Here is a 27,055-nt window from a genome sequence, read left to right on the forward strand (position 1 = left end):
TTGGGGACAGGGATTGAAGACCTGTGCTGCTCAGTGGCTGAAACTTTAGATATTTGAATTTTATTAAGTATTTTGGAAGTTCTTTTGGGCAGCTTTGCTGACAAACACTATCTGTTCCTTCATTGTTCATTGTTCTGAATAAATGCCGGCTAAATCCTTCAAACTGTACAGCGTAATTGTGCGCTCACGCAGGTTCCAGGGCTTATATCACCCCGTCTCTATATATGAAATTTAATATTTAGCACACTTGGGCCCAACAATGAAATGGAGTGAGCGTTAAAGGTGGTCTCCATCCATCTGCTGGTTCGCTTTCATAGCTGTCAGATGTGATTTTGTGAGATACCACTGATCTAATTGTGAGGAGGCTCAGGGGAATTCTTCTTCTTTCTATGTATGGAAATGAGCTCACTACAGTGTTCATTTGTTTATCCATATGTCTCAAGTAATGTTTCAGACAAAAACAATCAGATTTTAAAGAAGTTTGGGGAATTGATGCATTCCACCATTGCGAGTTAGAGGTTAATACAGTGTTGTTAATTGACTATGAAGAAGGAGAGTCATTTCTTGGGGAAGTCTTGTTTATTTTGCCTTGTTTTTTCTTTTTTGTTGTTGTTGTTTTTACAGTTTTTTCATTCGATCTAGTGAGTCTCTCTCCTTCTCACTGTTTCTGTCTCAGCTTGACGCCCTCTCTAAGACTGTGTCTCTTTTAATCTATGATGGATGCTAGCAACATGTGTTAAGGCTGAACTCTGTGGAGCTCAGTGGGCCAGCACAGCCTAACATGATCCATGGCCTCTGCACAGACTGGAGCACTGTGGAGACTACGGGAGGAAATGTGTGTGTGTGTGTGTGTGTGTGTGGTGGTGTAAATGAGGGTAAACCTGAAGTGTTGTCGCACTGCCAGGCCGTCATATTATCACCATATGGCAAACCTCTCATCAGCCATGCCAAATGACTGCTGGAGTGCTCAGTGCTCTGCTCACCAGCCATGCCTTCCTTCCAGTGAGGGCTGAAGGCTTCCCTGTTCATTTCATACTGGGAATATATCACTTTTCCACAGACAAAAACTGGTTTTCTGGTCCTACATTTTAAATAGAACTTTGAATAATAAATCCTAAAAGGGAATTCATGCTATGTTTGGCTCTGTGATGTTAGATTATACGTTAATATTTATACAAGAGCAACAATTCCTTCTAATGTTACACTATCTTTGATGTAGAAGGACACAATATCAAGTATTTTGAATTTCTTTGATGCTCTGTTTTTTAGTATATCCTCTCATCTGAGCTTCTTTTTAGTGAAACAGATCAAAGGACATGTTAAGTAGCAGCTAATCATGAGACTAGTGGCAGCAGATAACATTGTTGGCAAGTTGTGGTAGTGAGCAGGACATAATGTTCAGATCAAGTTGCCTTTGTTTGCTTGGTCAAGCATATATGATAGGCAGTGTCTGTGCTTTACATAGGTGCCTGGGTATTATTTACCACAGTACTATTGTCCATTACCCCCCCAAAACTCAGTTTACATGAAAGCACAAAAATACCAGAGAGCAGTACAAACCAACAAGCCTGTTATAACCTCAACAGTAAAGCCATGTTGGCCAATCAGAAGCCTAAAACGAGCCGTTATCAGTTCCATTAGGCTAGCAACAATTGTGCATTGAGAAAGGGGGCAATCATTTTTGTGGACTGATCCTGATGCCTCTTTTTCTCAATGCAGCAGAAAAGTAATACATTTATGTGTAAACTAAGCAGCAAGCTGCAGGACTGAAGAATAAAGCCAACGCTGAAGTGGTAAAAACTGCAGTTCCTCATATGACCATTAGAGGTTGGCTCAATCCACAAAGACCCCCTGCTGAAATGTCTACATCTAAAGCAGAAACAAACACGTTTACAGCCAGGTACAAAACTGGTTTTGGTCAATATAACTAATTTCCCCATTTTTGACAACTATACAGGTGTCAATTTTTTTTTGTAAAACTCACCCATTTAAAGTGTATTATAATAAAATATAGGCTATAATAGAAATACTTTATGAATCCCAGAGGGGAAATTTGGTTATTACAGCACAAAGAGTAAAGATACCACCTTCATAAATACAGATAAATAAACAAAAATAAAATTTAAAATGCAAAATGTACAAAAAAGGGTTAAACTCTAAGTAGAAATGTCCGATGTGAAGTGCAGTGCAAATAATGTGCAAGAGTGCAAGAATACAACAAAAAAGTGTGCAAAAGTCCATTTCAATGATGGAACCAGCTACAAGGCAGAGAAGGCTGAGAGCTCTCTGCCAGCCAGGGCTGATGTGTTGAACAGACTTGAAGTTATACATAATTGAGGTCATGGACACTTTGAGTGACTGGTGGGTGTTGTCATAGGACAGTCCATGGCCCAGATACATTTTACTGGCCTGCCTTAGCTCAAATAAAGCTTCACCTCTGCTTTTTTTTTTTTTTTTGGATTAGCTGAGAGTCAGGAGTCAGGCAACAATCAGAGCCATCACACTGAATTTCAAAACTGCTCTTCGGGAAACATATGGGTGGTTAATGGCATAAACATGTGTAATAGGGGTGGCAAGCCCCAAATACACTGAGTCCCAGGGGGAGCACTCTATATAAATAAATATTCAATGTGATGCTGATTTAAAGGATAACAAGGTTTATTAACAGGCTGGAGTTGTTCAAAAGACAATTTAAAATGTTCCTAATCCGGGGCTAGAGAAAAATCCTGGTCAAGCCAGACAGTAACCAGTTAGTCCTGCAGTGCGGCTTCCATGGAGGTTCCTCTCTTTCTCCTCCTCCGTCGGTCCTCTTCTCCGACATTTGGGAGGATGAGGGGCGACCTGCGTAAGGGACAGGCCGTGTGATTGACAAACCGGTGACTGGTGAAGACACTGGATGCTACAGGGGCTGGTTAAGACAGGGCCACCGCTATCTTGTAGTCACACGTCACAGCAAAAAAATAAAAACTTAAAACCATGCAAGCGGGCCCTGCTGCAACCACTCCAGCAACCGCAATAAAACGGCACTTAGCTGAGGGAGGGGGGTTGGCTCACGCTCCCCCTCCACCACTCCCACGGCGCTTCCAGTCACCGGCCACTCTTCGCTGTCCACGCTCCAGTCCAGCCAGTCGCCCTCTGTGTGTGTTTCCCAAACCTGGCCTGCCGTCCACCAACCCAGGAGCCGCTCCCTCTGTCTGCTCCTGTTCCTTGCTTCTCAGGACCTGCCACCATACACGCTTAACACACAATCCCGGGGGCGGGGTTACAATCAGGCACACATGCCACCCAGGCACTCAGTGTCTCCCATACACACAAGATCACTCTGTGACACCTGTAAAGAGTCCTCTTGTCAAAGTTACAAGCAGCACTGTTTTAATCATGTTCAAACATAGCACAGAATCACTTTATGAAAACAAAGGAGATGCGTCTGATGTCACAAGCCAATAGGCTCGATTTCTCTCTGTATACACACCAACACTGCAAATGGAGTTTCTGAATCACTTCACTAGGGAAGTGGTTTTCCAAAATTGCTTACATTGACCTATAACTTGATGGATACAATTTTTAAAAAATAAAAAAATAGCCATGTACGTGTGGACAAGGCTCAAGTTAGATCAGGGATAAAGGAGATGATGCCACAGCTGGTTACCCACTGTGGGCATAGTAGGTCAAAAATAACATAGATCAGAACTGGGCTTCCATAGGAATGTTTCATTTCACTTTCTGGAAGTATAAGATGGAGAACTATGATTGTTAATATACTGTTGACCTGAGTTTATTACTGCTGCAGTGGCCAGAAATTCTAAACTATGACATGCAGATATTTTGGAATGTTATTTTGGAAGTTTGAAAAAGATATTTAGCTGCTTCTATATGCTGTACACACCACTGTGTGAATACCACTGTGTACTTGCTTAGATGGTGAAATAAGCAACTTCATAAACTGTTTGCCACAATTTAAACATGAAAACTACTTGGGGGACACCGTGGAAATGTTGATCCATTTGTACAGTGTAATCGTAAAAACATCATCGCAAGAGTTGGGTATTTAGTATCGTAGTGTCATATTAATGTTTGCAGAAAGAATCTTTCATTTAGCACAAGCATTATTTTTCATTATGTTACCATACAGGTACACACATGCTGAATCCCACAGTCCCACTGGTATTTCTCTGTACAAAATGAAGATTTTTTGTGAACTTCTGAATTTGTTGTACCCAGCTATAGTTTATCCGTCTGTTTTCTTCCTACCTCCACACTCGCCTTAACCTCTCTCTGTCACTCTCTTTCTACACTCTTATAATAAAAACAGAATATTGTCCAATTCCCTCTAGTAGGAAGGGGTGGAAGTGTTATTTCCCCGGTGGTATTGTCTCGCGTCTGTCAGCTGTGGAGAGGTGTCATCTGTAAAAGCCATCAGTCTGACATCAGCTCCCTGAGTGACGCCTGTCACATTTGGCTGCTAGACTCGAGCTGATAGTCAACAAAGTGCACAAAGAACTCTGGGTAGCCGAGAACGAAAATAAACACAGGTTGTTGTTGTTACAGAGCTGAGATTAGATTGAGCTGTGATAATCTGGCAATGCGGCCAATGGAAAACTGGGGAAAAGAAAAAAAAACTTTCCTCCCTCTCAATCGCCATTGACACTATAGGCTTCTTTCTCTTGCCCTCTTTGTTTGCCTCCCTGCCTGCCCTCTGCCCTTTCTTCTTTTTTTTGCCTTTTCTATTTCCTCTCTCTCCATTGTTATTTATCTCAGTCTCTCTCATATGTTCGGCCCAATTCTTCACCTGCTGGATTTTTTTTTCAGAGGTTATTATTTGGCTTTTTCAATTGCATGCTCTTTCTCTTTCTCCCTTTTTCACAAAACTCCCTCCCTCTGACTCTCCCAGGAGTTTACAGTCTGCAGACAGTGTAATTTAGATCAATAGCTTGGAGCATCCACCCCGAGCCACAGCATGCTCCTCCACAGTCAGCTGTTGGCAGAGAAGAGAAGAGAAGAGAAGAGAAGAGAAGAGAAGAGAAGAGAAGAGAAGAGAAGAGAAGAGAAGAGAAGAGAAGAGAAGAGAAGCTCAGACTAACAGAGCAAAGATAATACCTGAAGGCTTAGATGTATTATCTCCATAGGAGGCTGTGAGAGATTCTCCGAGGCTCTTCATACTTATCTCTCCCATTTGGCAAACTGATCCTGTCGGTCCCGGTCCTCTCTTTAACGGTGATGCATGTCACGTCATGAGGAAAACAAGCTGGCTGACTACACAGAGGAACTAAAGATGGCTAATGACCACAAACTTGCACTCAGCATCAGGGATACGTATAGCTTCTAAACACACAAACACAAAGAGCTCAGCCAGCAGAGATGTGCTTTTGTTAGTCAGTGAGTAACACCCATTAGCATAAATTAATGGAGGGATGAAAACAAAGAGACAGACTGACAGACCAACACACAGTGACTATGGAGACAGACAGACAGACAAACAAATAAGTGCAATGAGACAGTTGGACCCTCTCTGTCTGCCCGTGGCTGTCCAAGTCGTTGGAATAAATTGAGTGGCTCATTAAGATTTATGTCGGCTATCCAAAACCATCTCATTTCCTCTATGCTTTACATTTATCAAAATGTCAGTTTGTTATAATGTAGCCTGCTGGTTCATAATTCAGTTCAATTCTGAACTGTCACTGAGAAGCTGTAATACACAGCAGTAAATGCACTGAGGGCTACTGTGTCCCGCTCCAGTGCCTTCTGGACGAATGGTGTTAAGTATTGCTGACTAAATTAGGGTGGCATCAGAGAGGCTCGCAGAGCAAGCTGCATGTCAAGTGAGACACTTTTTTTCCTCTGTATTCTCGGCATTAGGAACATGCTATGTTGCTGTCTCCTTGCAGGCTAGATTCTGCAGCAATAAAACACTGAATATTTCAGATTTTACAGTGACAAAACAAACAAACAAAAAAAATAAAAATCACCACAATCGGGTTTTTGCTCATCGCATGCAGAAACAAAAGCTGCAACTAAATCTTCCCCCAGGCATCTGAACAGTGCTGTTGAATGAATCTCTCTGGACAAAGTGTGCCAGTTGGCAGACAAAATAGAAGGCTATGAACTGTGGTGATTACTGTTGCATTTGCTTACTTTATCCCACTTTGTCTACGGTGATTTACAGTGAGCCTCCAGGAGGTTCTGTTGTAAACAGCCTCATAAGACTTTCAGAAGAGCATGAAGCTGCATGGGTAGCCATGGCGCTCACTGGACTGTATTCTCCAGCTGTGTAATACATTGCCTACTACTGACTCCTTCTACACAGCAACAATATCGTGCATATCTGTAAATAAAAACAACAGAAGCCGCACTCATAGCTGATTTTGAGAACGCAAATGTAAAATGTACATGAATGACTGACACTGTTTCCTCTAACGACAGTGGGCAGTGTGACTTGAAAGTGGAACGAGGTTACAGAAGATAAGGGGAGACAGCATGGATGACAAGCAGCAGCTGCCCCTGGCCTGTCTCTGACCAGGGACATTGTGTATATACAATCCAGGGGCAATGTATTAAACTTGTAGGTCACTGGTACATTGACAAATTTAACCCACACTTGTTGACTTTTTTTGGTTCATTAAAATGTGTTGCTACTTAAAATAATGGTGAGAAGGAAAACAAATGTTCTGTGCCCAAAGCAGAAGTTGATCTTTAGACATAATTTTCCCAACTGGGTCCACAAATTATTGCATGTAATGAACTACTTGCAGCACATTTGGGACAGACTATTTAGGAGGTGAAAGTGGAAAGACAGTATATCATTGTGTATCATAAAGTAAGTTTCATCAGTTCCAATTGTTAAAAAAACTTTTTCTTCCTAGCAATTATAGCATGGGAATAGCATGATGGTAATGATTAGTATTGGTATCTACCAACCACTACCATTTACTACTTTATTCCCAGACTTTTTATTTTGGTTTCTTTTGTGAAATTTCTTAACAGCTATTGGAAGGATTGACACAAAATTAGGAAAACACATTCACAATCCTCTCAGGATAAAAACTTTGGCAATCTCTTATACCTGTATATTAAGTATATTCAGATTTCAAAATTGATATCCGGATAACACCACAACGACTGAATATTCAGATATTTGGATGTTCAGGTCCAGCCCTGCTACTGGTACAGCTCCACTCAGCTCCCAGAATCTTCTCTCCTCCACCCCTTTTGTAACCCAACCACACTGTCATCATTTTTCTGCTTCTGTTTTAAATGGCGCTTTTAAAAATACGTTTACGTTACATCTATCTCCAGTTGGCACGAAACATGTGTTTTGTGATTCTAAATTGTCCGTAGGTATGAATGTGAGTGTGCTTGGTTGTCTGTCTCTAAGTGTGGCCCTGCGATGGACTGGTGACCTGTCCAGGGTGTCCCCTGCCTTCGCCCTAAGTCAGCTGGGATAGGCTCCAGACCCCCTACAACCCTAGTGAGGATTAAGCGGTGTATAGATAATGGATGGATGGATGATAGAAGATGTAGATAGTCAAGACTCTACTAAAATTAAAAACAAGACATCATGTATATCTTCCCCTTCTGATGACCAAGATAAGGGCCTAAAAGTTAAGGTAGTGAAATTACCCTGAAAACAGCCTGGAACTTCAATTTCACACTGTATGCAAATGAACTGCAACTTTCCTAAAAATAATCATCAGTTTAATTTCAGATGGCATGAATTTGTATAACTAATAATATCCTGACAAGAAATAGTTTCCATTTTAATATGATGGTTGTTTCTTTCAGCAGCTTATTCTCGGGATTTCTTGTAAGTTCTTATATTGACAAGATGACGACTGCATCGGCTGAGTTTTCTTGCAAACAAACAAAAGTTGTGCTAACCTCAATGTTCCTCCCCAAAATGCATTTTTTATATTCTTCAGGTTTAAGAATGTTGTCAATTGCTTTTAATTCCTCATAAAAAATATCTGCAAAGCCACTGATCAGTGAAATAGTTTGATGCCATTGGTAGGACTGTGTATCCCAAACCCATGCGCACATGATGCATAGACATTACAGCTGAAACCAGAAGTTTACATACATTGTGTAAAAAGACATGAAACCTTTTTTTTTCTCTCACTGTCTGATGTTAAATAAGACTAAACTTTCTCTGTTTTAGGTCAGTTAGGATTGCCAGAATAATGAGAAATATTTTTTTATTACTTTCTTCAAAGTCAGAAGTTTACATACGCTAAGATTAGTATGCCTTCAAACTATTTGAGAAAGCCCAGATGATGATGTCATGGCTTTGGAAGCTTTTGATAGGTTAATTGACAGCATTTGAGTTAATTGGAGACACACCTGTGGATGTGTTTTAAGGCACACCTTAAACACACTGCTTCCTTTTGTGACAACATTGGAAATCTAAAGAAATCCGCCAAGATATTAGGAAGAGACTTGTGGAGCTCTAAAAGTCTGGCTCATCCTTGGGTACAGTTTCCAGATGCCTGAAAGTTCCACATTCATCTGTTCAAACAATTATACGTAAGTATAAACACTATGGGAATGTTCAGCCATCATACCACTCAGGAAGGAGACGGGTTCTGTGTCCCAGAGATGAAGTGTTTTGGTGTAAAATGTGCTCAACTCCAGAACAAAAGCAAAAGACCTTGTGAAGATGCTGCTGAAGCTGTTCAGAGAGTGTCATTGTCCACAGTGAAACGAATCCTCTACCTACATGGGCTGAAAGGCTACTTGGAGAAGAAGAAGCCATTGCTTCAAACACAACATAAAAAGGCCAGATTACAGTTTGCAAATGCACACAGGAACAAAGACTTCAATTTCTGGAGACATGTTCTGTTGTCTGATGAAACTAAAATTGACCTGTTTTGCCATAATGACCATCGTTACATTTGGAAGAAAAAGGGGGAAGCTTATAAGCCTGAGAACACCATCCCAACTGTGAAGTATGGAGGTGGCAGCATCATGTTGTGGGAGTGTTTTGCTGCAGGAGGGACTGGTGCACTTTACTAAATAGATGGCATCATGAGGAAAGAACATTATGTGGAAATATTAAAGCAACATCTCAAGACATCAGCCAGGAAGTTAAAGCTTAGGCGCAAATGGGTCTTCCAAATGGACAATGACCTAAGAATACTGCCAGATTAGTTACAGAGTGGCCCACACAAAGCCCTGATCTCAAAATTTGTGGGCAGAGTTGAAAAGGTGTGTGGAGCAAGGCAGCTTACAAACCTGACTCAGTTACACCAGTTCTGTCAGGAGGAATGGGCCAGAATTCTATCACTATTGTGAGAAGCTTGTGGAAGGAAACCCGAAACACCTAACCTAAGTCATACAGTTTAAAGGCAATGCTGCCATATACTAAGGAAATGTATGTAAACTTCTGACTTTGAAGAAAATTATAAAAAATCCTCCAAAAAAAATCTCTCTCTCTCTATTCTGGCATTTAGCAAATAGCAAAATGCAATGTTGGACAGTGAGGGAAAAAATGGTGTGTCTTTTTATACAGAATATGACACTTCTGGTTTCAACTGTATACTTCCTAAATATTACCAGGTTTGCGTTGTCATAGCGAACATATTGTCATGGCTCACTTGTCTGATGCTGAGTTTAATTCAAAGCCTCACAGTGCTGCTAGCACGGCCTTATTCTTCTTCTACTGTGTTATCACATGTTAGTCACTAACTACTGAGACAGCACATTCGTATAGGACAGGTGGAAATCTGCTGTATGTGGATAAGGTGACATAACATTTATTTATGTATACCACTACTTTCTTGTGTATTCATTGTATGCATTACTCACTTTGCTCTGTTTATGTAGATACTTTGGCAACATGTTTTTTCTTTTTTTTTAAATACAGGGACAGAGAGAGAGATACACACCGCAGGGACATTCTAACCATGAATATCTTTGAGCTTTATTTTCCCACTATGTTTTTATGGTAATAAAGTCAGTTTTCCAACTGTGACTAAAGCTGAGAATTGGTTTGGAGAAAGTACATTACTTCTGCAGTCAAGCTGTGTTTCAAATATGGGGACCACGTGATACTGAAATCCTGAAACAATTATAACCGTGTATCTCCTGATAAGACCTGTCATTGCCGTCCTTCATAAACAGATTTAGAGCTTGAGCGAAGAGCCATAGTGGAATAGCAGACAGAATATGATTAGGTGATATTGCCTCGGGGAACTGTCTGGAACAGTAGACTCCCGCAAAGTGGAAACTAGTGTTCAATGCAGACCCCCTCAGCTTAAAGACAAGAACATTCAATATTAGTCCATTCAGTCTGGATAAATCAAGCAGCTATTGCAGTGTGACACAGCTGTGTTATTTCGAATTCATGTGCTCCGAGACCGAACCGTCTTTCTCACAACTTTCTCATAAGCATGCAGGCAAGCAGCAGAGGAATGAGGGAAATTAAGACTGACAGAGAGTGAGAAAGAGAGAGGGTGTTTCATGAATGGAAGTTAAGTGTTTCTATTATTGCTTGCCCTTAGACTTCTTGTATTGATTTCTCCCTCTCCATTTTCACTTATTCAAGGTGTAACCAAATATGTCGCCCCTTTAAATGGCCTAATTGTCAAAGGAATAGTTTGACATTTTGGGAAATACTGTTATCACTATTCTCATGTCTGAGCTCTGTGGCAATTAGCTTAGAATAAAGACTGGAAGCTGGAGAGGAACTGGCCTCCTTGGGACAGAACCACTCAAGCTGTTGTGTTTGTGTCTCACAGACTGTATATAAAATTAGATTAAGCCTCCAGGTAAAGTAACGCAAATGCAGAAGAGCCTCCAACCTGCAGTCTTTTTAATGACCAGCAGGGGGCAAGTCCTCTGGTGTGCAAAAAAGTGGTCAGACTGTATAAAAGCCTATGAGAAAATGAACCTGATTCACACTTGATTTGTCACCTCATTAAACATTTTCCCAATCTGTGTATGGTTTCAGTTGCTAGTTTAAAGTCTCTTTCAATGCAGCATGATATTCATTTTATAAATCACGATTCCATTTAGAGTAAAAAAATACAATAAAGCAAGGTTTGTTTTGGGGGGCATCTACCTTGCTGATAGGCTGCTACAGTATCACCATGCATAATGCCCTCCAGTTCACAGTCACATCCATCTGGTGCTCATCAAAGAGAGTAATATGGTGATGGAAACGAAATTGACCATCGCTGAAGGCAATTTATCCGATTTTGCATGGATTCCTCTGGAGCCACAAAAACTTCTTTTAGTACTTTACAAGATCTGTAAACAGATTTCACTGTGTAAAATCTGTGCAATTGAATCTGTGTATTTGTAAAAAAAATATATAACTAAATAACATTTTAAAGTATTATTAGTTAGTTATTCTTATTTAATTTATCTCGGTATCTATTTATCTACAGCAGTTAGTAACAGCATTTAAAGCACCTGTCTAATATTGTAATGGTTGATGACTCAAAGTAACATCAAAGTTACATCCACATGAAAGCCTGAACCCAAAGTTTCCCAGCAGAAGCGTGGATTATAACGAGATGGTGAAGGTATGTCACCTGTCACTGGTCTTAATGTTGTGGCTAATTGGTGTCTGTCCAACATGAGGAGAATGCCCTTCATAAATAATGACTTGGTGTGTTTCTCTCCTTCTGCTGTAGCTCGTTCTGTCAGCAGAACCTCTTTTCTCTCTCAACACATTAGGGACTGCAGAGATGGATCCACAAGTTTAGACCTGCTGGTGTTGGTTCTGTCATTAATTATGTCCTGCTATCATTTTGCAGCATCATCATTTATCGTGCTCTGTCCTCCCTTTCAGCATACAGATATGTGCTTTCTAATGAGAGACGGTGACCTTAGTGTCCTGCTCCCTGTTTGAAACAAAGATGAAAATAGTCCACTGAAGCAGCAGCGTTTCTGTGACTCTTTTTGTTTTAATAGATCAAACACAAAAAATCCTTTATATTTTCTTGCTACCAGAATTAGGAGACAGTGACTGATTTCTTTTAAAAACTGTTTCACGGAGGACACACAGGATGCTGACCTTGAAGTGCTTTTGAGGTAACACACCGGAGAAAAAATATCCTTAGCGGGAAGTGGAAATAAAAGCATTTCTGCATTATCTGTTCTGTCAAAATGCACCATCATGGCAACATGACAACCCTTTTTCTCCTTCCTCCCTCCGTGCTGCAGGTGTGAGTTCATCGTCTGGTGGCCAGCTTCTCGTTTCTCTGGGTAGTCTGCTGGATGACCAGCACTGGCACCATGTAAAGCTGGAGCGGCTCAGCACTCACGTCAACCTCACCGTGGATAAAAACACGCAGCAGGTTCACGTACCAGCTGAGCTCAGCCACTGGCACATTCATACGGTGAGAAGAAAAACTCACGCAATCAGTACAATCACCACGAATCTTTTGAGCATCAAACACCCTGAGGAAATGTTTTTACTTTCACGCTTTGCAAAACCTCGTATGGCAGTCATACCCTGTTTGACTTCATGTTCGTTACAGTGGTCTTTCAAAGTGAAGCAAATGTATCCAAACAGCCAACAAGTGATCCTGCAACACAATCAGCCTGCTCGATAGTGTGAATCTGAGTGAAGGAGTTACTCATATTGCATTTAATGAGTCTCAAAACCCATCAACATGACAACCAAATGTGTACACATGATACAAGTGCAAAGACCAGAATCCACAAGCAGAAAACCATCCTTGCAGAGAAGCATTTCTGTTCCACATGCACACATGAAGTCCTTCAAGCACGAGGCTGTGACGAGTGCAAACTCAACCGTCCACATGCACTCGTTACTGTTCAACAGTCGCTCACTCACCAAGTTGACTTTTGAAACTTTCAAGGCGGGACACCCCTGCTCCTTTGATTGGTCATTTTTACTAACTACAGTCTCTGGCATGTTCTTTTCCTCTAACAGCCGTGAAAGAAGTTCTCAGATCTTGCACTTGCATAAACTTGACAATAGCACAGTGTAGAAATTCAAAAATGTTTTGCATTCAGTTTTTTTTTTGTGCAAAAACATTTGCATCAAACTATACATCAAGTCCCAAAAGTACAAGCACTCATTATGCAGTATGGTTGATGTCAGAATAATGCATACAGCATAATTTTTCATTCACTAATGCGTTCATCAATGTAATGTTGCAGCTATTAAAGGTGAAGCTGATTTTAATATTTACTGCTGAGTAAATTTCCCCCTGGAGATCAATAAAGTTTCATCTTAATCTAAAAATAATACATCACTGTGGGACCTTCTAACAACAATGGGCTACATCATAATATATTTGTTAATTATATTTTACAGTAATAATCTGAATGTGCAAACGACTAATTAAAGTTCTCAAATAAATATAGAGTTGAAAGTCTAGCATTTGCCTCTGAATTGTAGTGGAGTTGAAGTAGCAGAAGATGGAAACACTCAAGTACCCCAAATTTTTTGCTGAAGTGCAGCACTTGAGTAAATGTACTTCACATCACTGTCCTCTGAGCTGTTTGTGTAATTACCAAGCGCATTTCTGCTCTCGAATGATGCTAATGAGGACCCCGTCATAATGTAAGTGTTATGAACTGGCTAAAGGGGCCACGACAGAAGAGAGACACATCAGGGATAACATTGAAAGAATATTTTATTCAGCCAAATTCAACCAGATGAAAGGCAAAATTAAACAAGTATATTTCAGGATGTGGAAAGCAGTGAGATCAGCGTTTTGTGTGTGTGGTGTGCTATGAGGTGCAAGCCACAACATAAGGAGTGAACTAAAGCAACACAACCAGACCAGGCTGTGTGGTGCCTGTGGAGAGAAGCAGGTAGAGTGATTTGACTGCAGCCACAACTTAACCAGGAACAACTGGGTGCCACAGGAGTCCCTGATCATTATGAGCCGCCACCTGCAGAGCCAACAAAAATACAAGTTAGTACTAAAAAAAAACCCCGAAAAAGCTCCAGGTGTCACCACATAAGTCAGTCATTGTGTTTTATAAATGGTATGAAACTACATTTTGGTCTGTTGCGGTTCTAATTTTTTTACTTTGAAGCTTAGACGCTTTGTTACTCTGACAGCTGTTGGGGCCGACAGTGGTTCACCATATTGGATAAAAAATAACAACAGAGAAAGCTGTAGGTCTAACTAAATTTAACTAATGAGTCTGTAGCTGCAATAGCCAATCAACGCAACTCATACAGCCAATCAAAGAGGCTTAGTCACGAACCACTGCCCCGGTTCCAAGGTCTCAGAAGCTGACGAACAAGTGAGGGTTGAACAGTTGTGAGCAAATAAAGAGGGTGAGGCGGGCACTCGTCACAGTCCTGCATTTGTGCAGAAACGTCCCTTTGCAAGTATGCTTTTCCCCGCTGCTCACATCACATGCAAACTCCTAGTTTTTATGTGAATGGAATTAATTCAACTTCATATGCTCATTACATAAACCAGACGTCCCACTCAAGACACATTAGTTCCCCTATGGAATGAAAAAGCAGGAGGTGGTCAGTCTCTCTGCAAAACCAACTCATCCAGTTATTAACAAGGTTAGAAGAATTATTCAAAGGGATCAAGACAGAATTTTGTGCATTCAGTCTTTGCAAAATTTCCCCTCAGAGCACAGTGAGTGAATTAAGAGGATGCAACTATGGATGTTTTGCTTGTGTTTCCCCACAGGAAGTCTCTGTGCTCTGTAAGAGACAAAAATACAAAGTTTTTACTGCAACCTCTAAATCTTTCAGGGGGCAGTGGTTATTTGTACAGTGGTTTCACTGTAGTGTGTGTGTGTGTGTGTTGATGTTTTGTGCAGCTGAGTTTGGCGGCTGTGCAGAGCCATGGACTGCAGAAACCCATCCTCTCCAACAGGAACTTTCATGGCTGCATGGAAAACCTGCTCTACAGTGACCTCAACCTGATACACCTGGCTAAACACAACAGCCCCCAGGTCACTGTAGTGGTAAGTTATTGTGTTTCAGCATTTTTAGAACATCTTTATGGTAATCTGGCATTCAGAGTCCATCAGAAGGACAAATAGGTGACTGCGGGGATATAGAGTGTTGGAGCTACGGACTAGCGATGGGGGGAAGTGTTATATCAGGTAGCTATGGGCTTCAGAAGTAATAGTGCTTGTGGTCTTTCATAGCAAAACAACACCTTCTCATGACCTCCAGATAATGATGTTCTCCTTTTAAATTGTGTAATTTAATGGGAAATGTGTCTAGTATTGAGTAGTTCAACTGCAAAAATGAAAGAATTTAGAAATGTGAAAAAGGAGAAAAACATGACACTATTTTTCTTCTTTCTCAATAATCTTCTTACAACCACACAGATTTGTCCTGTGACCATTCTTCAGTTCCCAGCCCCACGTTGGAAATCCCTGCCACAGAAACTGTTATGTTACCATGCTGCCTAGCACCTCCACCTCCGCTCTCTGTGCAGCACAAAGCTTTCCTGGTTGAGTCTGTTAAAAAAAAACAACAACAAAAAAACCCATCTGATCTCTTCTTTAATGTAATGCCAAAGATACAAGACAGTGTGCAAAAAAGAGAAAAGTCCAATCCAAATCCACAATTCCACAATCCAAGTCGGATTAAAGAATGAAAGAACTGCTTTGATGGAGGGGTTGTTCTTACAGCTTTGTGAAACTGTGTTTATGCATTCAGCAGCTTGAACTGATTAGTATCTAATTTCTGGATCAATTCTGGATCAATTAAGTAACTGTGGCATTGTTTTGTTTGTCATTGCAAAACCGTATTCTCCAAACATTGAAGGATTCTGCTTCATCTCTGAGGCTCATGGGAACTGTAGTATTGAGCTGGGCTTGACATCGTAAACTGACTAGAAAATAAGTGGTTTCTCAGGATATACTCAGGTTTTTATCCTATTTATATATCAAACCTATGCCTTAATCCTACAGTGCTGTTTGGTCTCGTATCGTTGCACAATATGTTGCCACTATTAACTGTGCGTGGTGAGATAACACCATAGTGTGCATGTGTGATTTACAAGAATACAAAATATCTACTGTTATTGCATGTCTGGTGAATCATTTACTGCGCAGTTGCTCTGAAGCTGAATGCCTCTGCTTTCTGATTTCATATCCATCAACTTACCACCGGCCCATCCATGAAACCTTTGTATATAAGTGGGTGGTGATGGATGGATTCAAGGTTCATTCAAATTTAGTCAATTACCAATGACAAAAAAATAAATAAAAAGGGTTCGCTACCTTCTCATGATTCTAGCAAAGCCCTGCATGGCCTTGACTATCTCTTGATCACAGCAGTAATTAATTATGTGTGTCAGTTGTTAACATCCTTTATCAGAGTTAAAATCAATGGCTGCCATGATGAGAAACTTCCAACAACTTCATCACTTTTGCTCCCTTCAGACTTTTCCTCCGAGTGTTCCCTCCTTTTTTCACCCCCTCTTTTCATCATCAGTGTCATTATCATGCTAATGGTCACTGTCATGATTATTATTGTCATCATCATTATTTTCATCGTCTGCATCATCATCCTCTCTATTTTTACACTCGTCATCATCATCATCATCATCATCATCATCGGCGTCATTAGCTTCATCATAATCGCCTTCATTATCATCACCACTGTCATCACATCCACATTTTGGAGTTAGAAAAGCCCAAAGCAAAAGAACTGCACAAGAAAAGTGCAGAAGTTGAAATGAAGAAGACATTAATCACCAAAGTTTATATGATATGAATTATTCTGTGTTGTTGCGTGACAGTGGAAATCAATGTATAATGTGTGCCTCACACTATGATAATATTATGCACAACACATATCTGATGCTGAGGATCTTTCCAGAGCCATGACTCACCGGTTAAGTGGTTTTTAGAATTGTGGCGTAGAAACCTTGACATGCTAATGCTGCTTTATATTATTTTTTTTCTGTTGCATCTTCTCTATTTGTCTGTGCATACAGGGATTAGGAGATGTGACTTCAGTAGTAAAGGTTGATGCAAAAGCTGTCTGACCCTGATGCTCCAGGCTTTGAATGGCAGCTTACAGCATTGTAGCTGCTCAGCTGATATCAATATGGTAATACAGGTGTCCTTTTCCAGAGAGGTGCTGATGAGACCTCTGTGACATCCAGTCAAACCGAGTCAGCCTCTGCAATTGATGAATATTCATGTTTTATTACCTCTTTCATAATCATTTCTCTCTCTCTCTCTCTCTCTCTCTCTCTCTATCCCATACCACCTCTCTTTCTCAGGGCAATGTGACCTTTTCTTGTGCTGAGCCAGTTTCAGTCGGCGTGACATTCACTGACTCCCACAGCTTCCTCCAGTTGCCCGGCCTGACGTCCTGGTCGTCGGGGGTCGCTTCTGTAACGCTGCAGTTCAGGACGTGGAACAAGGTGGGGCTGCTCTTGACGTTTGACCTCCCACAGCAGGATGGCACAGTGCTCCTGTACCTGAGTGAGGCCCGACTTCGCCTGCAGATCAGTAAATCCGGCAGGGCCCCGCTGGAGCTCAGCACAGGTAGGTTCAAGTCTTCATCACACCTCTGAATCTACTGATCCACACATTTGTTATATCAAAGCGAGACACTTCTCCTAACTTGGCAGCTCCTTGTTAGTTAAATGGACAAAAGGGAACAGATAAGTTGGATTTATGGTTTGCCCAAACGGCGTGATGGATGGCTGGATAGCTTCGGAAACCTTCTCACCCCACACTTTTCCCACATCAGATAGTGGATGTCCGTCTCACCTGTTATCTGTAACTTTAGAAAACCATCGATCTGACATTCACACACACTTCAGCGACTAATCAGCTGTGCGGAGGTGAGAATGGAGCCACACAGCGTACCTCTTTTTCTAGTTCTGCTTTTGTGTGTGTGTGTTTTGTGCTCCGACTATTTGTGGCACTTTTCATATGTTCCACCCAACACAACACTATCAGCGTCTCCGTGGAGAGATTGCCTAAAAATGTGCAGCGCTGTTTCCGTTGTTAAACAATATTGCACCTCTCCCCTCCCTTCCCATTTGATCGTCGACTTTTCGCACCACCTCCCAGTGTGGCAGTTTGGAACGACTATGAACACTTTTCTTCCCCGACATGGCGGGACAGCACGTCTACAAACTAGTTCAGAGAGACCATAACCCAGCCCACACATCTGTTTCCACCAAGACAGCTGTCTGCACACATCTTGCGACTTTATGCATGGAAATGTGGCCCGAAGCATCTTCTTAGGCGTCAAATATATTTCGCGTGTGAAACTACGGTGATTTCACAGAAGTATTTGACATCCGATGTATAAACTGGTGGAGAAATGAACCTGCTGCTGCGTTGCTCATGTGTTGATTAAACGTAACAGCTGGTGTAGAGTCTAGATCTAAACTCTGACTTCTGTCTTCAGGAGACAAACGATGCTGCTGGATTCAGGCAATAAGGACATTACAATCAAAGCTCACATTAACATTTAAACCCAGTGACACCATATAAATGATTTTGTGTGTCTGCATGTTGTCAGGTTCAGGTCTGAATGATGGTCAGTGGCATTCTGTGGAGCTGAACTTCAGACAAGATCATCTGAGCATCACGGTGGACAAAGATGAAGGAGCCACCGCTCACACCAGCATCCCGCTTCCTCTAACTTCACACAGTCAGCTCTTCTTTGGCGGTAAGATAACATGAAAGACTGTTGTTTTTGCTAGCTTTTATAATACGTGTGTCGACTGAAGCAGAGTTTTTACGAATTTCTGAACATTTCAACAAACCATCGCTTGTCAAATGCTCTAAATTGCATTTTACCGTACAAAATGGCAAAACTGCTGACATGGACATTTAGGCTGGTTAAAATTCATGCAGGTACTCAGGTAATAATTATCATCTCCAGATCTCCATTGGAGGTTTAGTACCACCCAGAGAGAGATGAAGTCATAAAGCTGCTCAGTCTCTCCTTCCTCCTGCTCTGCTGTCCTCTCTCTTCTGGCTGTTCTTCTTCTCCTGTTTTTTTTTTTTGACATTTCTTTCCTCTAAGTCATCTTTCTCCTCTCCCCTTCCCTCCTGCCTCTTTCTCCGATTTCTTTTCCCTCTTTGTGCTCCCTTACTCAGTGCCAGCACTCTCTCAGTCACCTTCCCTTTTTATCTCTCCACCTGTCTCTGCAGCTTGTGTACCTTCTCCCCCAAGTTCACACTCACATGCAAATAAAGACAAACTGCAAACTGTAGATATATGCAGTACATTAACCTGCTGCATCATCTCATTGTCTATTAATGAGAGTGAACAGCCCTTTTCTCTATTACATGGTGACATTGTACTGTAGGTCACTTTATTTATCATGTATAAGCTGTAAATAATCATTTAATCAGCAGTCTATAACATGCTATAATGTAACTGTAAGCTTGTTAAATATTTATTAATGTGTAGTCTTAGTTTTTCTTGTGAACACATATTTTATTGTGTTTTTCTATGTTTCCATGTATCATCTGTTTATACACTAATGGCTGCACATGAGAAGAGCTGACAATTACATTAACCTCTGAATCTGAACCCCAAACAGTTTCTGACTGTTTTACTCACTTGTTACTTCACTACAATATAAAGTCCTGCACCTTTGAGGAAACAGCAGATCCCATGGCAAGAATATGTAGAATACATTGTGTGCATGTAACATTTTTCAAAGTGCCCATAGATGGTACTGATACTGAGGGGGAAAAAAAGGAGACTCTAGTTATTTAATTTGGGCTGCAAGGTGGATCTGTGGTTAGCACTGCTGCCTCACAGCAAGAAGGTTGTCGGTTCGTGTTCCGGTTAGGACACCCGGAGTCTTTCTGCGTGGCGTTTGCATGTTCTCCAGGTTCTCTGGCTTCCTCCCACAAGGTCCAAAAACATGTTGAGGTTAATTGATTAATTGATAAATTGTCCATAGGTTTGAATGTGAGTGTGGTTGGTTGTCTGTCTCTAAGTGTAGCCCTGTGATAGACTGGTGACCTGTCCAGGGTGTCCCCTGCCTTCACCCTGAGTCAGCTCGGACAGACTCCAGCCCCACCACGACCCTAGTGAGGATTAAGTGGTGTATGGATAATGGATGGATGGATATTTAATTTGTGTCTTACTTTACTGCTCGGTGTAAACACAGCTTCTAGTTAAGCCCAGTTCACCCAAAAAGTCCCAGAATTTTTATTAAATGACTACTGGACAGAGCTACGTTGCTACTGGCATCCTGCTTGGGTTGAGGAGCACAGCATTTTTAGTTTTTGACTGAATCTAGTTTGTGTTATTTTGAAGACAGCATTCCTTTCAACGTTCATCTGCTTACACAAATACATTGTAGATCCTTAAGGTAATAAATCATGATATACTGCTTATGAATGTTAATTGGGGGCAATTAAAGAGTTCACCTGACACTTCCCCAAAATGATCACAAAAACAGTCTTGATATTATAAAAATGCAAACAAAACCGAAAACAGTTACAGTGACTGCTATAGTGAAGTACAGGGATTTTAACCTCTCAAGTAAAATAATTACAGAGGAAACGTAGTTTTCTTGACGTAGCTTGTTAATTCTACATTTTGAAAACTTCCTCCTTGCGTCATTGTCAGTGCCATGAGGAAAATAGTTCTTCAAAATCTTCTTCTAAGCTTCTAAAATTCAAAGTGACAACAAGCAGTGACTCATCGTTTCCCCCTCTTCTGATGAGAAGTGTTGAACTGTGAGCCTGACGGGCTGGCTGTAATTAGAGCAACGCCAAGCCGGGAGCAGAAATGCTGTGTTTGGTCACAGAACGCCACCATGCAGGATCAACCTCGAGCACGACACGCTGATGGAAAAGACATGGAGCTCATTCAGATTCAAATTTATCAGTGAGTGTTTCTATCTGACAGCCACCTCTGGTCTGCCTGAGGGCTTCATGGAGAAAAACACAAAGGCTCATCACACAGGTCAAGATAACGGATAGTTTGAGGGTAACCAGCTAATAAGCAGAAAACTTTCACTTACAACTGTGTTACTTTCTTGAATGTATGTGAACTTGAGTTTGCTGATTAGGCTGTTCTTTGTACATGGAGACATTTATGGTAAAAGCCTGCTTCCCCTTTGTTTTCTTTTTTTGCTAAACTTGTAAAATATCTTAACATCTAACAGTTGAATTGGTTCAAATGTATTTTTCCACAGAAATTCATGATCTGCAGAGGGTGAACCCTAATGTTTTTGTCTCTTCCATAACTTTTCCTCTGGTGCCTGCAGGAGGTTGATATTTACTGGCTTGAGTGACGTGTCTGGACAATAATTAGATGGATTTCCATTTAATTTGAAATGTTTACCACATAAAAATATAGATATTCTCACCAGCCTCACTATAACTTTAGATTTAAATTAGCTAATGTTAGCATAATAATAATGCTAAACTAAAGTGGTAAACATGTTAAGTATTACACCTGCCAAACAGCATGCTAGTATTGTCAGTGTGAGTATGTTGCCATGCTAGCATTTAGCTCAAAGCATCACTGTGCCTGAGGACTTCCTGGCTGAGCTACTAGCTTTTACTGTAGACCCTTTGTCCTGTGTCATTAAAGAGGATCTATAATGAAGCTCAGACACACGATCATCTATAACTCTAAAGAGTGATCCAGTTTATAGAAACAAAAGATTGGTAAGCCAATGTTATGGATTCAAACCTATCTCTTTCCTGACAAGTTACTTAATGTGCCAAGTAGTACTGCCAACCTTCTACCAAGAAGAGTCCACACGACCACATCTGTGGATGTCTGCTTGCAGCCCGTACTGTGCATTTGCAGAACATGTAGACACTAATCTACTGTGCATTTATGGAAAATGTCCACAAAGCAGACAGCAAGCATCATCAACAACATAATGGTTAATATCCAGAAGACGCGAAGTGGGATCTCTGCAGTGAGTGTGTTTGGCATGTACACTGGTTCTACACAGAACCCTAAATCCTATTTAATTATGTGTGTCAGTTGTTAACATCTTTTATCAGTGCTAAAATCAACAACTGCCATGATGAGAAACTTCCAACAACTTCATCACTTTCGCTCCCTTCAGACGTTTCCTCCAATTTTAGGGTTCCTCAATAATGAAAATAAATGCAGGAGGATTAGAGGCCACTGTGGAAAATGCATTTAAGTTCAGACTTTTTCTTTTAATTCTAAGAAGAAGAAAAAAAAATGGTTCTAATCCTCCTCGGTAAAAACCTGATTACCATGAGTGATGGACACAATGGCTTCTTTGAGGAAATCATGGTTTTGTTTTTTTGTCTCATTTGTGCTAGAATCAAGTTAATTTAAAATGTGATTCCATGTTTATTGATGATCCTCCCAAATAAACAGCATATAGATGAATACAACATCCATTGGTTGAGTATTGATGGTGTTTCCGTCCTCAGGTTGTCCTCCTCAGACGAGCAGTCAGGATTGCAGGAACCCCTTCAAGGTGTTTCAGGGATGTATGCGCCTCTTAACACTGGATGACCAAATCGTTGACTTGATCAGTGTGCAGCAAAGGCTGCTGGGAAACTACAGCCACCTGCAGATTGATATGTGTGGCATCGTCGACAGGTTAGTACCATCTGAATGATTTTCTCTATTGCTGATGGGAGTGTGATTGCACACAAACAAACATACTTCATGTGACAGAAAGCTCACTTTAATTTTTTAAACTTTCTTATGAAGTTTTTCTACTTTGTGTGTTGCTTAAAAGTATACTGCACACACTGAAGAGTTTCATTTACTTAAAGAAAAAATCAAGTAATATGTAATGCAAACTTGCGAGAATTTCATTTAAGTGCTTAAAGGACTGGAATTGTTTAAAGTTCTGTATATACTAAATGCCAAGTTGATTTAACTGTGATGAGTTAACATTGACTTTTGGTTTCATCCGAAACACAGTCCCCAGTCTCATGGGTGAAGATGCTGTGTTTGACCGATTCATCCCCCACAACCTTCTCCTTATGTAGACTTTGTTGCTCTTTTACTCCCAACTTTCTGCCAGAAAGCCTGGTGAAAGTCTGGAAAAAGCCCTGAAGGCAATCTTCCCCTATACTGCCATTAGGCAGACTGAATTGACAAACAAAACATGATTTCTCTTCAGTTCAATTCAACCTTGACCATGTTATTTTGTTTCTAATATTACAAAACTATGATTCCATATTCAATAACATTGTGGTTGTTATTAAAAGTAAAATTGGGCTCTTTCACAAATCTTAGGAGATAAAGAGGTGTGGTCACGACTAAAGCTTAAGAATTTTGAACCATTTAACTAAAAGTTATTCACACATTCACAAATATATACAAATTAGTAAAATACAAGGGTTGATCAAGGGCTTCCGGGTTCCTCCCACAAAAAACATGTTGAGGTTAATTGGTGATTCTAAATTGTCCGTAGGTGTGAATGTGAGTGTGCTTGGTTGTCTGTCTCTAAGTGTAGCCCTGTGATAGACTGGTGACCTGTCCAGGGTGTCCCCTGCCTTCACCCAGACTTGGCTGGGATAGGCTCCAGCCAACCTTAAAGAGGATTAGACGGTGTACAGATAACGGATGGATGAATGGAAGGGTTGATCAAAAAGTTCCGAAAGTGTCCATCGTGTGTTTGCATGAGTGTGTCACGGTCACACATGTGCCTACATCACTTTGAAATGATCACTGTTGATGAGAGGTGGAAGTGCAGCTACCACTGAGAGAAGAAACAACAATTTTCACAGTGGAAAGCTGCAGTTTCCAAATTTGAAAGGTCAAGAGTGCATCAGGAGCATGCTCACTCCCTGTTTTTAACATTCATGAGACTGTGTACGTTACAGTTCTATTCTAACCTCCCGAGGTGTCTGAGGGAAAGCATTGTTGTGTGATGACATGTGGGTCGCAGCACAATGATCATGTACAGGGTTTTTGGCCACAACGACACAATCGTTGCTCCCCACCTGCGCTACTCACCAGATTAGCTCCCTGTGACTTCTTCCTCTTCACCAAAATGAAATCCAAGTTGAAGGGTTGCTGCTGATGTGGTTAAAGAGATTCATTCCTCATGGCAGATGGCGCTTGACACGTTTAGATAATGGAACTTCCAGGCAGAGTTGCAAGTGCTGCAGGAGCACTGGGAGCTCTGTATTGCTGCACAGGGAGGCTACATCAAATAGGATTGCGATTAGACGAAATCAGGTTTTGATTTTTATGGGCACAGTCTAGTAACTTTTTTTCTTTTTGGCAACCCTTTTGTACTTGAATTTAATACAATCAAACTTAAATCCTGTTTTCACTTTGCAACTAAATAATTTAATTAGATTTAAAGTACCAGGGTACCTTCCACAGTCAGTGCAGGATTTTTGAAATGCTGATATGATCCAGTTTGTTTTCAATATTTTCTCTTAGCTCAGTGCTTTACAACATTTGAAAACTTTGTCATCCACTGTTGTATTTTTAACAAAAAAAAAAACCAAACAAACAATAATTTAATTTGTTGTAACTGTTTCAAATCAGAACCAGAGATCGTTGGAGCCCAAGCAGATAGATTCATGAGTCTGTTCATAGATGTACTCAAGTGACTTTTGTTGTTGGTCGGAATCGCTGCATGGCTCAGAAAACGATAAACTCAACTAGACAAGGAAATCATGAATTAGCACAGCTGTTAAAGAATTTGATAAAGACCACGGAGGCTCAGAAAACGCGGCAAAACTGGTTCTAGGGTTCTATACAGTATCACTAAACAACAGGTGAAATCTATGGTTACACTTGGTAGTCATCGGCTGGACAGTTCCAGTGATTATTACTGTGTGTGTGACCAGCTGCTGACCTTGGAGAGAGCCGCAGCAGCATGTGGTCTCGGCTCTCTCATTTCAGAAGCTGCTGCTGCTGTCCACTCGTGCCATATGTTTGTATTATTAAGTGCATTTGCTGTTTACGGGTGTGTGTGTGTGTGTGTTTTTCTTTTAATAGAGCATACAAATTCACACTTGTCCTAGTAGAATCATCCAAACAGGCAGATAGAAATAAAACACACATCTGCTACTGAAAGGTGACAAGGATTGATGTGAATGAAATGTGGGTGTCTCCCTACACTGGGATTAAAGGGATGCCAAGATTGCAAAACTGATATCAAACTCAATCATTTTTCTGATAACCTACTGATTAAGGATTTTTATTCAAAGGAAAGTTTTGGATGAGGGTAGCTAAAAAAAAAATCTACGCCTTCTCCTTCTACACACAAATCTCCAAATCTGAACCATCACAGACGCTGTTAATAACAAGGAATGAAAAAGATCATGTTTAAAGAAAATCTGTCCCTCGGGCACAGGCTTTCAAACTGAAAATTAATAAGATAGCACCAGTGGCTGTTTATTAATCCAAAACTTATTTTTTTAGCCACTTAACACACCAACTAAGTGCATTCCTGAGGAGAGACTGAAAGGCTGGATTAGTTGGCAGTGACAGACAGATTGATAGTAGTTTACCTCCTTGTTTAGGTGTTGTTATATTCAAAAATATCAAGTGGGTTCTTACAAAGTTGTCTTGGAGATAACAGACTTTAAGAGTAAAATAATAATGCACAATTAATGATTAGCCATCGGCTGTCAGTGATTACAGTATACTGTAATAGGAAGTGTTCCAGTACAAAATCTTCTCCCATTTTAGTTTTGGATTTACAGAGAGGGGCTGCAAGGTGGCGCAGTTGGTAGCACTGTTGCCTCGCAGCAAGAAGGTTGCCGGTTCGCGTCCCGGTGGGGGCACCAGAATCTTTCTGCATGGAGTTTCCATGTTCTCCCCGTGCAGCGTGGGTTCTCTCCGGGTTCTCCGGCTTCCTCCCACACAGTCCAAAAACATGTTGAGGTTAATTGGTGATTCTAAATTGTAGGTGTGAATGTGAGTGTGCTTGGTTGTCTGTCTCTAAGTGTAGCCCTGTGATAGACTGGTGACCTGTCCAGGGTGTCCCCTGCCTTCACCCCGAGTCAGCTGGGATAGACTCCAGCCCCCCACGACCCTAATGAGGATTAAGCGGTGTATAGAAAATGGATGGATATACAGAGAGGAGCATGACACAATACATCATACAAATAGGGATGACGCTGGAAAACTTTCTCCACATACAAAAAGTAGCAGAAGTCGTTTCTTGTGAAAAATTACAAAAAATGGTTAAACACAGCTTCAAAATGTGATATTATAGGGTTTCAGAGAAGCACTTTATTTGAACCCTTTATCAAGCAAGGAACTATTTATAGTAACTTTTGGAGGCTTTAAAAATTGCAGGGGGCAGAATCACATGACTTCATCCAGCCAATCAGTGAAGATCAGGCTACATCACAACACTGGCTGTAGCCTCTGACCAATCACTACTGAGCCAGAGCGATGTTTTGACACAAGTGTCAAAAGTTCCAAAAATCTGACTTGTGATTTGGAAATAGATGCTCCTTCATCTTTATGTGTGAGTTTTTTACAATAATTCATGCACATATTATTTGGATTTTCTTCTTTACCCTAGGTGGGCGAGGCATGGCCTATGGTAGCTGCTTTGACTTTGATTTGCAGCCAAAATCTAAAACTTTTTGGAAAAGAAAAAAAGAGAAAACGTCCTCTTATATCCACCAATAACACTCCAGGTTTGAAATGTTCAATTTCCAAGTATTTCAATGAGTGCTTTATAAAGGATTAAACCTGCTGGCACCTTTAGGACACAACTCCTTTTCAGAGCTATGACGTTTCTGAACTCACCACCTGCAGCAGCCCCCCACATCCCACATCCCACATCGAGATAGATGAAGCTGTCAGAAGGCAGTAATTCTGACCTCTTTGCTTCTGTCAGGTACCTGACAACTTAATAATACGCCTTGTCAAAGCGCACACACACATTCAGGAATAAAAAGGAACAGGGGTCATCAAGAGGTCTGCTCTTCTTGTTGTGTCTGACTGTCTGCGGATCTGTCTGTCTGACTTCATGACACGCCGGTTGATCAGCGTGACCGGGGACTCACAAACACACATCTTTCCCTTCACAGCCCCGTGTCATTTCCAGACTCTTTCCTCTGTGTACGTGTGTGTGTGATGTGGCAGCGTATCCGGGAGCAGGTGCAGAGCAGACAGAAAGGATAAAAATACATACCTTTCCCCTCTCTCGCTCAC

The 27,055-nt window shown here is 41.0% G+C and overlaps 1 protein-coding gene across 1 annotated transcript in view; it reads left to right on the forward strand.

Annotated features, from left to right (window-relative positions):
- The window catches only part of LOC103360327 (contactin-associated protein-like 4), a 164,656-nt gene that overhangs the window by 82,995 nt on the left and 54,606 nt on the right, over positions 1-27,055 (forward strand). Inside the window, exons 7-11 of the mRNA XM_008286033.1 lie at positions 12,163-12,338; positions 14,770-14,916; positions 17,199-17,466; positions 18,458-18,607; positions 22,336-22,507. Coding sequence (XP_008284255.1) covers positions 12,163-12,338; positions 14,770-14,916; positions 17,199-17,466; positions 18,458-18,607; positions 22,336-22,507 — 913 coding nt within the window. The remainder of the gene's footprint in view (positions 1-12,162; positions 12,339-14,769; positions 14,917-17,198; positions 17,467-18,457; positions 18,608-22,335; positions 22,508-27,055) is intronic.

Source organism: Stegastes partitus, unplaced genomic scaffold (genome assembly GCF_000690725.1).
Source record: "Stegastes partitus isolate 25-593 unplaced genomic scaffold, Stegastes_partitus-1.0.2 Scaffold426, whole genome shotgun sequence".
NCBI lineage: Eukaryota > Metazoa > Chordata > Actinopteri > Pomacentridae > Stegastes > Stegastes partitus.